Source organism: Mauremys reevesii, linkage group 4 (genome assembly GCF_016161935.1).
Source record: "Mauremys reevesii isolate NIE-2019 linkage group 4, ASM1616193v1, whole genome shotgun sequence".
In the NCBI taxonomy this organism is placed as follows: Eukaryota; Metazoa; Chordata; order Testudines; family Geoemydidae; genus Mauremys; species Mauremys reevesii.
This window is the reverse complement of record NC_052626.1, coordinates 120,446,432-120,464,165: the sequence shown is the minus strand read 5'-3', so window position 1 is coordinate 120,464,165 and position 17,734 is coordinate 120,446,432. Positions and strand designations below refer to the sequence as shown.

Here is a 17,734-nt window from a genome sequence, read left to right as displayed (position 1 = left end):
CAGGGGGTTGGACTAGATGACCTCCTGAGGTCCCTTCCAACCCTGAGATTCTATGAAACAGAAGTTGGTCCAACAAGAGATGTTACTTCACCCACCTTATTTCATTAATGAAAATGTTACATAAGACTGGTCCCAAGACCAATTCTTCAGGAACCTCCCTCCAGGCTGACAGTTCACCTTTCAGCATGACCCACTGTAGTCTCCCCTTTAACCAGTTCCTTACCCACCTTTTGATTCTCATATTGATCCCCCTCTTTTCCAATTTAATAATTTCCCATGTGGAACTATATCAAATGCTTTAGAGAAATCCATGAAGATTAAATCTACTGCACTTTTCCCCCCTTGCCACTCTCACATCATTTTGTGCTGTACCACCACTTTAGGAGGCCTGGGAGGGTTATAGCAGCATTATGATGCATCCACATGGCCCTTACACCAGTTTATCCCAGGCTTGATTAAGCTGTGTCTCAACTAGATTTTACTAAATACAAACAAAGTACAAACCTCTCAGACAAAAGGAAAGACCCAGAAAGTCCACAAGCATCACCAAGAACAAGACAGAGCAGGTGCCCTGCACTGCCTCCTGAGAGAGGCTGGATATGGATATGGAGAGGTAGCTCTCAAACTAACCTAATCCCAATAGACCCACCCACTGCTGGCCCTGGCCCTGGCACCACCCATCACATGTAACCTACCCTTACCCCACAGCCCCATGCCTGTGACCCCATGCCACAGCTCTGCCCCCCTTTGACCTCATTCCACTTCTAGCCATATAGCTAAGGTGACCATACGTCCCATTTTGGCCGAGACAGTCCCTTTTTTAAACCCTGTCCCGGCAGTCCTGACGTTATTGGCAAAAATGGGCATTTGTCCCGTTTGCCAACTTGATCAGTGGGCAAGAGCAAACGGGACAAATGCTCACTTTTGTCAAAAAAGTGGGGTGTGTTGGAACATGCGGGGTGGGTGGGTGGTGGTGAGCAGCGATGCCACCCCCGCTCAGGAGGGAAGCAGGGCTTGGGTGAGCAGCGACACCAGCCCTGTGAGGGGCAGGGGAGGGCTCGAGCCAGCGACTCGGGCCAGCCCCACCCAGGGGAGAGGAGGGCTTGGCCCAGTGGTTGGGCCAGCCTCAGAGCAGGGGGTGGGGGGAGGTTCAGGCCAGCCCCGCGTGGCGGCTGGGGCTAGCTCCACACTGTGTGTCCTGTTTTCCCTTTGGGAAATATGGTCACCCAACGTGTAGCGCCCCCCATGGCTTTTATGTCACCACTCAGGCCTGCCTGTGGAGCAATCCCCACGCCCGTGGCAGTCCCCTGCCCCAGGCCAATAGCCCCAGATTCTCTGCCCCTCCCTCGCCCCATAGCGCTGCCCACAGCGCCACCACACCGCCTCCCGCGAGGAATCTTCGCCCCGCCCGGGCCCCTGATGCGCGCGCCGAGGCGGCACTAATGCGCCTGCGCGGCCATGGCGGCGCCCTGCGCGGAGATGGAGCCGGCAGCGGCTCCTCGCGGTCCACGCGCGGGGGAGCTGGTTTGCGCGCGGGGCCGCAACCGTAAGGCCGTGTTGTGCCAGCGCTGCGGCTCGCGCGTGCTGCTGCCCGGCGCCGCTACCTTCGCGCGCAGAGAGGTACGGCCCCTCCCCTCGGCCCGGCCCGGCCCGGCCCGGCAGCGGTTGCTTTCTGCCTTCCCCCGCCGGGACGGGCTCCATCCTCCCCGTCACCAGGGCGCCTGGCAACTCGCCTCTCCGCCCACTGCCCCCATCAGCGGGGCCCCGACCGATCACCTGGTATCCGCAGTGATTCCTGATCAGCCCCTGGCTTCAGTCCCCAGCCCCACGCCCCCTTCCTGCTTCATTGTCCTCCTTCAGATCCTGCTCACAACTCTCCTTGGTCACCTGCACAACAGCCTGGCCACCTGAGACCACCGCTGAACCTACTGCGGGATTGGCTCCTTGTTTCCTTGTGCTGCCCCTAACCATGTGGTGGCATTTTTCTTATATTTATATCACTGTGTGTGTCTGCCGCATGTCTCTTAGTCTGTGCCTACTTGTGAGGCAGGACTATCTCTTGTCCTTTGTGTCTGCTCTGCAGCTCTGAGTGCATTGGAGCTGAGCTTGTAGAGGTGATAGCTGATGTTTGTAAATGGCTCGTGTGCATAAATGGCTAATGCCATGTTTTGTTCCCTGATAGCTTTTCCTTCCCTCCATGAAGAAGAAGACAGCCCTGCTTGCCAGCAACTCTCCGGATGGGGATGTGCTCCAGGATCACTGGCTCGTAGATGACATGTTTTCCTTTGAGAATATTGGGTTCACCAAGGACGTTGGGAATGTAAAGTTCCTCATATGCGCAGACTGTGAGATCGGGCCAATTGGCTGGCACTGCCTAGATGATAAGAAGAGCTTCTACGTAGCCCTGGACCGTGTTTCTCATGAGTAGCATCCTGAGTGGAGCTGGGACTCTCTGCGAGGCCATCCCAGCTGGTGGCCAGGATTCCTCAGTGCAACCATTCCACAGCTCTTAACATGTACCAACATGAAGCCAGAGGCACCGGCGCGTGGACTTGAACATGTCATGGATTCATCTTAACATCTTATTTAAAGCAATGGGCAATTATTGTCACATTCCATGCATTACGGCTTCCTCTGGTCCTTCCTCCCACTGTAACACGGGGATGGCGATTCCACAGTCTCCCATTTCTGATTTTTAGTCCTAACTCATGGGCAGTCTCATCTTGGTTCCTGAAGTGTAAAATGTGAGCATAACTCTTCCCACCAGATGTCTTTCCCACAGAAACTCACGGTTTGTTTTTTTATTTAAATTTTGACTGTAATGTAGAACATTGTGATGTATTTCAATGAAAAAGCTTTCTCCAAAAGGGAGGAACAAACTAGGAACTGCACCTTTGAGAGGACAGCTAGGTAGATAGAACTTTGCCCATTTTCTCAGGCATTTTATTCAGTTTTAGTGGTTTCTCACTATGATTTGGCTTACAGGGTTTGCCCTTCATGCCGCATGTAAAAGTTTACAGCCTGGGCAGCTTTCTCCCTCCTTTTAAAAGATTACTTTCCTGCTTGTATTTACAGTTTAAATTGTTCACGGCCTGGCAATGAAAAATGGCCTGGGCTGTTGCTGGTGTGGAGGTTTCATTTTGCAGGAAGTATAAGAGTGTTTCCTGTGTAAGATAAAATCCATAGTCAAATTGCAAAAAGTAAATGTACTTGAACTGTTATAATCAATATTCATGTTCAATTAAATTTATTCCATGTTTCTCAGTGTGATGTTTGTATTGTCTTTTGTCTGTAGAGACCCTAATGAGGGAGGACAGTAAAGTATACATTTTTGAAAGTTTGTATTGCTTGCTGTAGACTTACTGGTCACGCTGCAAGTACATTTGATTAAGACTCATGTGAGAAGTTTATTAAGGTCTTTCCGAAATGTGATTGTGAAACTTGCTTAAAATTAGAACATGCTGCCTTAATACAAAAGTCAAGTTCTTAACATACTGTACAGGGAAAAAAAAATTGGAAACTGAGTGTCAGCAAATATGTTCCTCGATATGGACCAGATAATTACAAAAATTAGCTTTTGCTAAAAATGCATAATGAAGAATCATTGTCTTTTTAAAACTTCATTATCTTGATGCATGTGAAAGCATTGGACTCTGTGAGTTAAAAGAAAAATAAAACAGTGTGACATATCTGAATAATAAAGAAATGGTCAGCAAGGGGCTGCTGACAAACCGGCTGCTTTGTCCTGGGTTTTGGGATTGTAGGGTAAGATTTCAGAGAGAGAACACTGCTACATGGACTTCTGCATATATTTCTGTGGTAAACTTCATGAACTTTCTAAATCAAAGGAAAACCAAATCATTCTCCAAGTGCTAGCTGACTCAGTGACTCAGCAGGATTAAGGAGTTGCAACTATAGCATTTCCAGGTTGCTGTGTCATTCAGGTTAAGCTAGGAAGGGTGTGTGCTATTTGAAGTCATTGATTGAACTGTGAGCTTGGTGCCCCAAATTTAGCTTCAGGTTTGCAGAGCAGCTAAGGGGTTTTAGACACATCCTTTAACTTTAAGAAAATATCTGCTTACGTGCTCTGGACAGTTTTGAAAAGCTCAAACTCATTACAAGTTTGGATGATAAAGCTAAATGTATACATGTAATATATTTAGATGTTTGCAATGCGTTTGACTTGGTACTGCATGGCATGCTGATTAAAAAATTAGCAATATTCAATATTAATAAAGAATACATTAAATTAATTAAGAACTGACTAACTCACAGATCTCCAAAAGTAGTCAATGGGAAATAATCAAATCAGGGTGTTTCTATAGGGGTTCTACAGGACTCAGTACTTGGCCTGATGCTCTTCAATATTTTTATCAGGAAGGTAACGAAATAAATATAGCAAAGAGTCCTGTGGCACCTTATAAACTAACAGAAGTTTTGGAGCATGAGCTTTCGTGGGTGAATACCCACTTCCGTCGGATAAATACAAAATCATTGCTGATAAAACTTGAATAACACAAAGATTGGTATAGCGGTAAATGGGGATAAGGCAGTCATACAGACAGTCATGTTGCATTTTATTCTATTTTCCACCATGTCTTTCAGTCTTTCTTTCAAAAGTTGTTCTAAAGTCTTGTACTGGGGGTCACACTAATGGGTCTGTAGTTTCCTTGATTACTTTCTTCAATGTAGGTCCTATGTTTGCTATTCATCAGTCACACGGTACTACCCCACAATTGGATAATTTATTACATAAGAACCGCCACACTGGATCAGACCAATGGTCCATTTAGCCTGTCTTCCGATAGGAGCTGGTGCCAGCAGCTTCAGAGCAAATGAACAGAACAGGGCAATTGTCAAGTGAGCCATCCGCTGTCCTCCAGAGATTACAAATACCTGCTACTGGATTTGCACTTTCATGTGCCAGTTCTTTCAGTATTTTGGGGTGGAGATTATGTGAGCCCCTTGATATGCACACATCAAACTCTGTGAGCCTTGTTTCTATCGCATATGTGTCCATTTTCATTTCTATACACTCATTTCCATCAGCTGTCCTGCCTTTGCCTCTGTCAGCTATGCCATCTTTTTTATTGAAGACTGAGACAATGTATTCATTTAGTTTGGGGGCCATACCTAGGTTTCCCTTACTCTCTACCCCAGGGGTGGCCAACCTGTGGCTCCGGAGCCACATCTGGCTCTTCAGAAGTTAATATGCGGCTCCTTGTATAGGCACCAACTCTGGGGCTGGAGCTACAGGGGCCAACTTTCCAATGTGCTCTGTCACGGGTCCTGCCCCCACTCCACCCCTTCCTGCCTCCTTCCCTGAGCCTGCTGTAACCTCACTCCTTCCCCCCCACAGCCTCCTGCATGCCATGAAACAGCTGATCAGGAGGTTTGGGGAGGGAGGGAGGGAGGGGGAGGCGCTGATTGGTGGGGCTGTCGGTGGGCAGGAGGTACTGGGAGCGGTTGGGGGGGAGCTGAGGGGGGGTTGCTGATGTATTACTGTGGTTCTTTGGCAATGTACATTGGTAAATTCTGGCTCAGGCTCAGGTTTGCCACCCTTGCCCTACCCCATCCTCTGCTGAGCAGCCCCATTTCTTTAATTAATATCATGAAGTGATTAGAGATCAAATCAAGTCCAGGAAGCTAGTTACACTCCTCCCTCCCCTTTGAACAATGTTTTAAGATGCCACCCTGATATCCTGAGATATCACTGAGCCCATCTGTTCTGCCAGCCTGGGCCCCCTTTTTACCTGTCTTGCTGAGCCAGGCTATTAAGCCTCCTCCAGCACACCCACAGGCAGGGCCATGTCCAACTGCAGAACGACACAAACACTGAAATCAGCTCTGGGAAGACAGCTTAAAGGACCTGCCCCAGCACTCAGGTGTCCACCTCCCTTGGAGTGCAGACCCAAAGGTATATTATGAAATCCGTCTCCTCCCTCAATGTGAAGGAAGGTATGCACAGCCTCTTACCTGCCCCCAATTATGAATTGCACCAGTGGAGTTATTCTAAACAAGAAATACGTTTATTAACTACAAAAGGTTAAAGAGACAGCAAACAGAACAAAGCAGATTACTAAGCAAATAAAACAAAACATGCAAACTAAGCTTGTTTCACTAAAGAAATTGGTTACAAATAGATTTCAGAGTAGCAGCCGTGTCTGTATCCACAAAAAGAACAGGAGTACTTGTGGCACTTTAGAGACTAACAAATTTATTTGAGCATAAGCTTTCATGGGCTACAGCCCACTTCATCGGATGCATGCAGTGGAAGGAAGGAGAGAGGACTGGAGCTTGGAGGTGTGTTGTGAGATTTGAAAGACCAGAGAACCAAAGTAAGGGAGACCCTGCCCCGGCAGGGCACGGAGACACCCTCCCCCAGCGTCTAAGGACTGAAGGTAACCCTACCCAAGGAGGAAGAGAGTAAGAAACCCGCAGGGGTTGTGAGGGGCTGGGACTCAGAGCGATGAGCAAACCCAGACTCTTCTCCTGCTTTCCTCCTCTACCACCTTCCTGGGTCACTAGTGGGGCCCTCGGCACTCAAGAGCAGGGGCAAGGGGTGGCGTCTTAGCCCCCCCCCGAAGAAAAGTGTGGGACCCACCATACAAACATTGGCCATCTTGTCAGACATGGTGTAAGAGGTGGGATTTCTGCACCGTTAACATAATCTAGGGTGGGTCAAGACCACCCTGCCCTAAGATGGAGGACCCAGGCCACCCAAGATCAGGCCATGCTGCAGGAACTAGTGAATCAAGTGTAGGCCCTTACGGAGCTGAGCCACGGGTATGATGGGATGCAGACCATATGGACCAGCTACTGTCTGCAGAAAATGACCCGGGAGGATGATGTGGAGGCGTACCTCCTGGCCTTCAAGAGGACAGCCCTGTGGGAGGCCTGGCCCCAAGACCAATGGTCGGGCATCCTTGCTCCATTTTTATGCGGGAAGGCCCAGAAGGCCTACTATGATATGACCACAGAGGAGGCGGCAGATTACCCCCAACTGAAGGAGGAGATCCTTTCCAGGGCAGGGGTAACGATGACCTTGTGAGCCCAGTGGTTCCATGAATGGCAGTACTGTGAAGACAAGACACCGCGGTCACAACTGTTTGACCTAATCCACCTAACCCGGAAGTGGTTACGACCGGAGGCTCTCAGCTCAGAGAAAATGATGGAGCTCCTGGTGCTGGACCACTACACGAGGGGACTACCCTCGGGCCTCTGAGCCTGGGTAGGCCAGAATGACCCCTCCATCTATGACGAACTTGTCACTCTTGTAGAGAGACAACTGGCAGCTGTGAACTGTTCAAAACCCCGGGAGGTGAAACATGGTGTTTCAGGAAACCAGTCCCAAGCCCGAGGCCCCGGATCATTGAGAGCTCCAGGAAAGCCATAGCGGGAAGAATAGACACCAAGGAGTGTCCTGAGGCCCCAAAGGGACTTGGGAGTCCGGGGGCAGAGGGCTGGGGGAGCGCGTCAGAGGGCACAAGACAGAGGGCAGTCTCTGGGATGAGATATCACTGTTATGAGTGTGGGGAGTTGGAGCATATAGCAGCCCCAACAGGGAGGAGCCCATGCAATGAACCCTGGGGGATCCCGGAGATCAGTGTGGCCTAATCAGCCTGGTGGGGGCCGCGACAGCCCCACATGATTACACCAGGTCGGTAAAGATGAATGGCATCCAGACCATAGCTTTGGTGGATTCTGGGCGTGCTGTCTCGTTGGTCTCAGGGAAGTTAGTGGAGCAAGACCAACTGAGCCAGGCCAAGAGCAACATGTGTCCACGGCACAGTAAATTTCTACCCCACAATTCCAATACAGATTGAGATCCAGGGAAACACTACCAAGATGACTGCAGGGATGGTCCCCAAGCTCCCCTACCCGGTCTTAATTGGCAGGGACTTTCCTGGGTTCGAGAGCCTACTCCCCCACATCGAGTTAGGGGAGGGAAGTAAACCCCAAGCAGAGTTCAAGGCACCCATGGATGGCCCTACCACAGTTTTTGCTGGGTTTTCCCCAGAGTTATTTTCACCCCCGGGGAAGTCCCGGAAATCCAGATGGGAAAGGAGGGCAGACAAAAGATTAGGAACCAGGATTTTGGCAGCAAACCAGAGAGCTGCCTTGGTTGGGAGGAGACTCCATGGAGATGTAGAGACAGCCCCCAGAAAAAGCAGAAGCAAGAGAAGGAAGGGAGTCCAATCCAATAGAATCAGGTCAGATTGGTCCCACACGTGACTATTTTGGGCAGGACCAAGCTGATGACCCCCTGTATGCAAACATGAGGGAGGAGGTAGTAGAGGTAAATGGCATGCCAGTAGAAGGGAAGCCCACAGGCCCAGGGCCATACTATCATAGAATCATAGAATCTCAGGGTTGGAAGGGATCTCAGGAGGTCATCTAGTCCAACCCCCTGCTCAAAGCAGGACCAAACCCAACTAAATCTTCCCAGCCAGGGCTTTGTCAAGCCTGACCTTAAAAACCTCTAAGGAAGGAGATTCCACCACCTCCCTAGGTAACCCATTCCAGTTCTTCACCACCCTACTAGTGAAAAAGTTTTTCCTAATGTCCAACCTAAACCTCCCCCTCTGCAACTTGAGACCATTACTCCTTGTTCTGTCATCTTCTATCACTGAGAACAGTCTAGACCCATCCTCTTTGGAACCCCCTTTCAGGTAGTTGAAAGCAGCTATCAAATCCCCTCTCATTCTTCTCTTCTGCAGGCTAAACAATCTCAGCTCCCTCAGCCTCTCCTCATAAGTCATGTGCTCCAGCCCCCTAATCATTTTTGTTGCCCCCTGCTGGACTCGCTCCAATTTATCCACATCCTACTATATAATCAAGCAGGATCTGTTGTACTGGTAGTGCCAATACTGGGGGGAGGTAGTAGAACAGCTCTTGGTGCCATGGAAGCACACAAGGGCCTTATTAGAGTTAGCTCACTGTCATCTGTTTAGGGGACATTTAGGCACAGACAAGACCCTGGATAGAGTTCTAAGGAGGTTCTACTGGCCGGGGGTACGGGCAGAAGTCCAGCGCTATTTCACCTCTTGCCAAGAGTGCCAGCTGTATAGCCCCCAACCTCAGTTAAGAGCCCCATTGGTACCCTTGCCTATAACTGAAGTTCCTTTTGAAAGGATAGCAAGGGATCTAGTGGGCCCACTAGAAAGAATGGCCTGGGGCCACTGAAGCATACTCGTCATCCTGGACTATGCTACATGGTACCTCAAAGCCATTCCTTTAAGAAACCCCACGTCCAAGGTGATCGCAAACGAACTGGTACAGGTTTTTGCTAGGGTAGGCATCCCTAAGGAGATCCTGACAGATCAAGGGACTCCCTTCATGTCAAGAGTAATGAAACACTTATGTACCCTGCTTCGCATTCAAGCCTTGCAGACCTCAGTCTATCATACCCAAACAGATGGTCTGGCTGAGTGATTTAACTGCACTCTCAAGAGCATGATCCGAAAGATGGTGGCCCAAGACGGAAAAGACTGGGATACCCTCCTACCATACCTGATGTTTGCAATACGAGAAGTTCCCCAAACATCTACTGGATTCTCCCACTTCGAGCTACTGTATGGATGCCACACACATGGCATATTAGACATCATGAAGGAAGAATGGGAGGAACAACCCAACACGGGGAAGAACGTCATTGCACATGTGGTCCAGATGAGAGAATGAATAGCCCAAGTAACCCCCCATAGTATGAGAGCATTTGTTGAAAGCACAAGAGGCCCAATGAACCTACTACAATCATCGGGCAAAAACACGGAAATTTCAGAAGAACAGGTGGTGGTGCTGTGTAGCGGGGTGGCCACCCACTCCTGCCCTGAAGGGCGTAAATCAGCCCTGGGAGAGGGCTGTGGTAGGGGAAAACCTAGGCTGATTGGCGAAGTAGCCACAGCTGGGTCACACCCCAATCAGGCCGCAGCTGGCCCTATAAAGAGGCTGTCGGAGAAAAACTCAGTTCTCGCTTTTTGTTTGGGTACAGCAGAGTCAGACACTTTATTCTGTTTAGCAGCTACAACAGGGAGAGAGTGCACTAGGACATAGGGTCTCCCCTTCCTAGACAGGTCTCTCAACAGGTAAACAATTACAACAAGCTGTGGCAGAGCTCTGACCTTGCTTCTGTGGGTTTTGCGCTTCTAGGCGGTTTATGCTAGCCTCAGTGGCTCACTGTGACCCTCCACGTAGCCCTTCTCTCTCTAGGGCCAGGGTTACAGTCTACTGAGCCCTTTTCATCATAGGCTGCAAGGAGGTTGGTGAGAGAACTCCCACAGTCTCTGTTCAGCCTCCTGTCCTGACAGGGACCTGACTTCCCCTTCCAGGAGATGTTCCTGTAGTGGTGGGTTGGGGGGAACCCGGGCCCGCCCTCTACTCCGGGTTCCAGCCCAGGGACCCTAATGGTAGCAGTTGTTGGTAGCCAACCTTTCACTGCCAGAGTTGCTACATTTCCGTGGGCCACTTCCCCACAGCTCTCCTGCTTTTCCCTTCTTCACCTTTACCTTAGGGCTCCTTTAACGATGGTTTGAGGGTGTCTTCAGTAACCAGCCGCACTTTCTCTCCTCTGACTCCCTGGCTCCCCTGCCTGACTGGAGTGAGCCCCTTTTATAGTAATAGCAGGGCCTTAATTAGAGTCAGTGGTCACATTAACTGAATGGCCTCACCTGACTCTTTGCAGGTTAATTAGAGTCAGGTGTTCTCATTAGCCTGGAGCAGCCCCTGCTCTGGTCAGTCAGGGAACAGAAAACTGTTAATCCAGTGGCCAGTATATCTGCCCTCTGCCATTCTGCTGTACCCAACTGGCCTGGGTCTATCACATATCCCTCCCCCCTGCTCAACACCAAGAGGTTGGGCAGCTTGGGATGCCAGACAGTGTACGCGTGATAAGCCATCGGCATTGCCATGACGACTCCCTGCTCTGTGCTCTATGCGGAACTGGAAAGGTTGGAGGGATAAGAACCACCTGGTTACCCTTGTGTTCTTTTCCTTGTTCCGTTGCATCCATTGAAGAGGGGCATGGTCAGTCACAAGGATAAATCTGCGCCCCAGCAGGTAGTAACACAACGTTTCCATGGCCCATTTTACAGCGAGGCACTCTCTCTCTACAACTGCATATTTTTGTTCCCTCGGAAGGAGTTTCCTACTGAGGTAGAGAACTAGGTGTTCCTCCTCCCCAACCATCTGCGACAGGACGGCCCCTAACCCTACCTCGGATGCATCTGTCTGTAGGATAAAGTCCTTGTTGAAATCTGGGGCTATCAATACGGGGTTACTGCAGAGGGCAGTCCGTAAGTCCGCGAATACCCTTTCTGCTGCATCGGACCATCTCACTGGATCAGGACCACGGGCCTTCACTAAGTCCGTTAGGGGACTCGCCCTTGTAGCAAAATGGGGGATGAAATGCCGGTAATACCCCACCACCCCTAGAAATGCTCGGACCTGCTTCTTACGACTTGGCCGAGGCCAATTTTGGATGGCCTCTAACTTATTCAGTTGGGGTTTCACTAGACCTTTTCCTACCACATAGCCAAGATATTTTGCCTCCGTGAACCCTACAGCGCACTTAATAGGGTTCGCCGTAAGGCCAGCTCGCCGGAAGGTATCAAGGACCGCCCCCCACTTTTTCCAAGTGGGTCTCCCAATCTGGGGTATGAATCACCACGTCATCCAAGTAGGCCGCAGCATAACTGGTATGGGGGCGTAATAACTTGTCCATGAGGCGCTGAAAGGTAGCTGGAGCCCCATGTAGTCCAAAAGGAAGGACCATATATTGGAAGAGACCCTCTGGTGTAGAAAACGCCGTCTTTTCCTTTGCATCTTCTGCTAGGGGAATCTGCCAGTACCCCTTTGTCAAGTCTAAGGTTGTCAAGTACCGGGCATTCCCCAGACGGTCCACTAGTTCGTCTATGCGGGGTATAGGGTAGGCATCAAACTGGGATATCTCATTTAGTCGACGGAAGTCGTTGCAGAACCTTGTGGTGCCATCAGGTTTCGGCACCAACACTATTGGGCTGGACCACTGACTGTGGGATTCTTCGATGACCCCCATCTCCAGCATTTTCCTGACTTCTGCTTTTATTTCCTCCCTTTTGGCTGCTGGCACCCGGTAGGGCCTCATAGTTACTCTGGCCCCAGGGTTTGTGATGATGTGGTGATATGTCCCGGTTGTGCGACCTGGCTTTGTCGAGAATACATCTTGATATTGGGCAATCATCTCAGTTACCTCTTTCTTCTGTGCTGTCGTTAGATCAGAAGACACCCTCACCTGTTCAGGATTTTTGTTCCCTGGGTGCAGCCCTTCTCGAATCACTGTGCATGCCTCTCGCGCATGCCATGGTTTCAGAAGGTTGACATGATATATCTGCTCTACTTTTCGACGTCCTGGTTGTCGCACCTTATAATTTACTTTCCCTACGGGTTCAACTATTTCATAGGGCCCTTGCCACTGGGCCAACAGCTTACTTTCGGCCGTGGGTACCAGTACCATTACTCAGTCACCAGGTTGAAACTGATGAAGCTTGGCTTGGCGGTCGTAGTAGGTTCTCTGGGTCTCTTGGGCCTTCTCTAGGTGTTCCCTCACTATGGGAGTGACCCGGGCTATCCGATCCCTCATCTGTAGTACATGTTCTATTACATTCTTCCCCTCACTGGGTTCCTCCTCCCAAATTTCCTTGGCTATGTCCAGGATGCCTCGGGGGTTGCGTCCATACAACAGCTCAAAGGGGGAGAATCCGGTGGAAGCTTGGGGGACCTCACGGATGGCGAACATGAGATACGGTAGTAAGTTGTCCCAATCTTTCCCATCCTTGCTTACCACCTTTCTTATCATGGCCTTGAGGGTTTGGTTAAATCTTTCCACCAGACCATCAGTTTGTGGATGGTAAACTGAGGTCCGCAGCGTCTGGACATGGAGCAGGGAACACAAATCCTTCATCAACTTGGACATGAATGGTGTTCCCTGGTCTGTGAGGATTTCTTTTGGTAGCCCTACCCGGGCAAAGATTGCCACTAATTCTTTGGCAATGCTCTTGGAAGCTGTATTTCGTAAAGGGACAGCTTCTGGGTACCTGGTTGCATAGTCTAGGATGACAAGCACATACTGGTGGCCTCGGGTCGTTTTCTCTAATGGCCCCACAAGATCCATGGCGATCCACTCGAATGGGACTTCTATGATCGGCAGGGGTACCAGAGGAGCTCTTAGATGTGGACGAGGGCTGTGCAGTTGACATTCAGGGCAAGAGGCACAGTACCGCCGGACGTCTTCATGTACCCCCGGCCAGAAGAACCTGCGTAAGATTCGCGCCTGGGTTTTCTCCACTCCCAAGTGTCCTCCAAAAAGGTGACTGTGAGCGAGGCTTAATATTGCCTTCTGGTGTTTCCGGGGGACTAGGAGTTGGTGTACCTCTTGCTCCTGCATTTGCACGACCCGGTATAGGAGATTCCTCTTGATCACAAAATAAGGCCCTGGCCCCCGGGCCTTTCCCTCTATGGGTACCCCATCTATCTCAGCCACCTCCTTCCTGGCGTTCTCGTACCTTGGGTCTTCCACCTGGTCCCGTCCAAAAATCTCTCTCTCGGGGTTTAACAGCCTGAGATCTGGGGGATCTGTCTCTGCCCTCTCGGCTGGCTCCGTGAGGTTGGGGTTGGAAGTGGTCTCTGACCCCTCCTCTGTCTCAGGGCCCTCCCCTTCAGTTGCCCGTGTACATCTGCCTACACAGTCAACCCTCTGTCCTTGTATCAGGATTCGGGTACCCAAGGCCTTGGCCGCCCTTCTTTCTCTTTTGGTCTTCCTGCCTTTCTCTGGGACAGGGAATAGCTCCTGGGACATTTCTGCGAAAAATGGGAGGTGACATTCTGCTGTGGAACCCCCCTGAATTTTGGGGAGCTCCTCTCCCTCTAATTCCTCCGGTGGGAGCAAGTTTCCAAACCCAGGGAAATCTCTACCTATGAGCACGGGATATGGGAGGTTTGGAACTACCCCTGCTTTCACACCGGTGACATTTCCCTGAATTTCAATTTTTACTAGTATGATGGGGTAGTAGCTAACAGTCCCATGGACACAGGTTACCCCTGTACGCTTGGCCTGCATTAACTGGCTGCGCTTCACTAATTTACCCGAAATCAGGGTGATAGCACTTCCTGAGTCTACGAGTGCCATGGTTTCTACCCCATTCAACTTTACCTGCCTTGTATATTTATGTGGGGTGACTGCGACCCCTACAATATTGAGTAGGCTGCATGGGTCTGCCCTGTTCCCCAGGTTACACTGCCTTAGCTCTATGACATTGGGGCATTGGGCAGCTATGTGCCCCAACTCCCCACACCCATAACACCTATAATTGCTTCTAGTCATTCCCCTATCACATGGGTTAGGAGATTTAGTCCCAGGGTTCCCCCCACTCAGCCCTTCCCCTTCCTTCTGGGTTCCTGACCGGTTTTCGACCTCCCTCTTCTTCCACCTAGGACTTCCTGGAGGATTGGCTGCCTGACCCTCCATGGTCGGGGTCAAATGTTTGTTTCGTGAGGGGCCTTCCTTGGGTAGTTGGGTTAATTCCCTGGCTGTTATCCATCTTTCCACCAATGTGATCATTTCGTCATAGGTGGACGGATCGTTCTGGCAGACCCATTTGCGGAGATCTGGCGGCAGCCCCCGCATGTAATGGTCCATGACGAAAGTCTCTAATATCTCCTCTGGGCTGCATGCCTCAGGCCATAACCACTTCCGAGCGAGGTGTATGAGGTCGAAAAGTTGGGACCTTGGAGGTTTGTTCTCCCTGTGTTTCCACTCCTGGAACCTCTGGGCCCGTACTGCTGCTGTCACCCCGGATTGTGCTAGGATCTCTGCCCTCAGCCGGTAATAGTCAGCAGCATCCTGAGTGGGCAGATCAAAGTAGGCCTTCTGGGCCTCTCCGCACAAGAAAGGGGCAAGAATGCAGGCCCACTGCTCCAGGGGCCACGCGTCACGCTGTGCAGTCCTTTCAAATGAGAGGAGATACGCCTCTATGTCATCATCTGCCGTCATCTTTGGCCGACAACCGGTGGCCCTCAGGGTTCGTGTCCCATTGGACCCCTGGGCCTGGGTGGTGAGGATCTTCAGCTGGTCCACAACCTCACGCAGGAGGGCTCGATCTTGGGTCGCCTGGCTCATTAATAATTGGTTGGTTTCCTGCTGTAACCTCATGGACTCCTGTTGTGCCATCGCCTGAGCCCGTGTTGCCTCCTTCTGGGCTGCTGTGGCTTGCACCAGTGCTCTCACCACCTTCTCCATGGTGGTACAAATAACAACAACAAAAACCCCACAACCAAAAACCCCAGTGCACCCTTTTTTTTGTTTTGTTTTTTTTGGTTGTTTTTTTTTTGGTTGTGTGGTTTTTTTTTTTTAGTAAACACTTCTTTGTTCCGCCACACTGTGAACAATCACAATCCCACTTCTGACACCAGTTGTGGCAGAGCTCTGACCTTGCTCCCGTGGGTTTTGCACTTCTAGGCGGTTTATGCTAGCCTCAGTAGCTCACTGTGACCCTCCACATAGCCCTTCTCTCTCTAGGGCCAGGGTTACAGTCTACTGAGCCCTTTTCATCATAGGCTGCAAGGAGGTTGGTGAGAGAACTCCCACAGTCTCTGTTCAGCCTCCTGTCCTGACAGGGACCTGACTTCCCCTTCCAGGAGATGTTCCTGTAGTGGTGGGTTGGGGGGAACCCGGGCCCGCCCTCTACTCCGGGTTCCAGCCCAGGGACCCTAATGGTAGCAGTTGTTGGTAGCCAACCTTTCACTGCCAGAGTTGCTACATTTCCCTGGGCCACTTCCCCACAGCTCTCCTGCTTTTCCCTTCTTCACCCTTACCTTAGGGCTCCTTTAACGATGGTTTGAGGGTGTCTTCAGTAACCAGCCGCACTTTCTCTCCTCTGACTCCCTGACTCCCTGGCTCCCCTGCCTGACTGGAGTGAGCCCCTTTTATAGTAATAGCAGGGCCTTAATTAGAGTCAGGTGGTCACATTAACTGAATGGCCTCACCTGACTCTTTGCAGGTTAATTAGGGTCAGGTGTTCTCATTAACCTGGAGCAGCCCCTGCTCTGGTCAGTCAGGGAACAGAAAACTGTTAATCCAGTGGCCAGTATATCTGCCCTCCGCCATTCTGCTGTACCCAGCTGGCCTGGGTCTATCACAAAGCATTTATACTTTTGTTACAGACAATAATAAGCAACAGCTGCATTTTGTTTATACATAGGTCATCCTGATATCTTCTTTTTCTCACTTAAGAGACGCCAGTCTACATATTGTATTATCTACACAATGTCGAAAACAACTTCTCACACAGTTCTTTTCCACTCGCCTCACACAATTCTCGCTTCTACAAATCTCACGTTATTAGGGTTACAGTTAGCCTAACTCTGGCTAACAGCTAGTCTGACTCTTGCTAACAGACTGTCATGCATTAAGATCCCCTACAAATCCCTGTCAGTTCTTTCTGTACTTCCACACTCCCCCCTTTTGTACTTCTCGTACAACAAATATTTTCAAACCTCTATTTGCATTAAGTCATGGATTTCAGATTCTACATCAGATGTTTCATCCTTAGGGGTTTTGATTGGATGTAATGACAATGCATGATTAGCATGGACATGAAAGGTATTACTTTTAGTACATCCTTTATAACAACAACATCCTAAGCTAACTAATAGCAATATAAGCAATAACATTCCCATAGCAATAATATGATGGGGTTGTTGTACAGTTTTGGTCACAAAGCACAATACATCATACTTAGTACATAAAATAGACACTCTATAAGCTGTATGAAAGGCATACTTTTCAACTTGATATATATTTTGAAACATGCATTTGCCCTTGTATTTCAGAGATTCTTTGAACCTCTGGTAACAATGAAAGCAAATCTTGAAATCGATCAGTTACTAAGCTGGTCCAATTAAAGGGTATCTGGAACCTAAAGCTACTTGCAAAATTCTATCTGCAGGCCAGTAAACAATATGATTGCCTGCAGTGGTAATGAGATTAAAATGTGTATCTTGCAATGTGGTGGTTTTAACATACACACAGCTATCATTAGCTTGAAAAAGTAGGTGTCCTGTCAGGATAGTTCCTTGTCCTCTACCCGCCCAGATAATGCAATCATGAACAGTGACAACTTCTCCTGGCTTCAGTTACAGATACACTGAAGCTGTGGGGGTTCTAACAGTCAAAATGTCCATTAACTCCCTATTCCAATCCAAAATGTCGGGTGTTATTCTAGGGGCACTGACTATAGATTAGTTAGGTATACCAGGTGGTCTAATCTCCAGATGTTATGGTGAATAATCCAGTCCCACATGCATCCTCCCCATGGACCCGGCAGGATTCGGTATGTGGTCCATATGCTTGGAAGGAGCACTGTGAATGTCCACATTTCCACCCAGAAAGTTTCCAGTATGTCTCCATGGCCACAGATCAGATGGTACTCCTGATGTGTCTGTAAGGGCAGTTGGCCAAGTCTGGTACTCAAGATCACTCCGAATGGCCATCAGCTGGTCATTCAGGAAATCCTGAATTCCTAAACATGCTAGATCCCACTGCAATGCCTTCCCAGCCTCGGTGATATTCAATACCATCTCTGTCAGCAACTTCTGGGTCATAGAACTAAGGGCAGAAATGACATGTAACTCACCAACTCCAGCCTGTACTTGGGTTAGCTGAGCTCCAGAAATAAGGCTAGTGGCCTTTTCTAGTTGG

General features: G+C 49.8%; 1 protein-coding gene across 1 annotated transcript; it reads left to right on the top strand.

The window, feature by feature from the left end:
• Positions 1 to 1,411: 1,411 nt before the first annotated feature.
• Positions 1,412 to 3,264, top strand: RABIF (RAB interacting factor). Its single transcript, XM_039533590.1, has 2 exons — positions 1,412 to 1,620; positions 2,183 to 3,264. The coding sequence occupies exons 1-2, from the start codon at positions 1,459 to 1,461 to the stop codon at positions 2,426 to 2,428; spliced, it is 408 nt and encodes a 135-aa protein (XP_039389524.1). The 5' UTR covers positions 1,412 to 1,458; the 3' UTR covers positions 2,429 to 3,264.
• The last annotated feature ends 14,470 nt before the right edge of the window (positions 3,265 to 17,734 follow it).

Excerpts from the sequence above, each read along its gene's own strand:
- RABIF (XM_039533590.1), top strand. The coding sequence starts at position 1,459 with ATGGCGGCGCCCTGCGCGGAGATGGAGCCGGCAGCGGCTCCTCGCGGT. Across the intron at positions 1,621-2,182 it reads CTACCTTCGCGCGCAGAGAG|CTTTTCCTTCCCTCCATGAA; the intron begins GTACGGCCCCTC and ends GTTCCCTGATAG.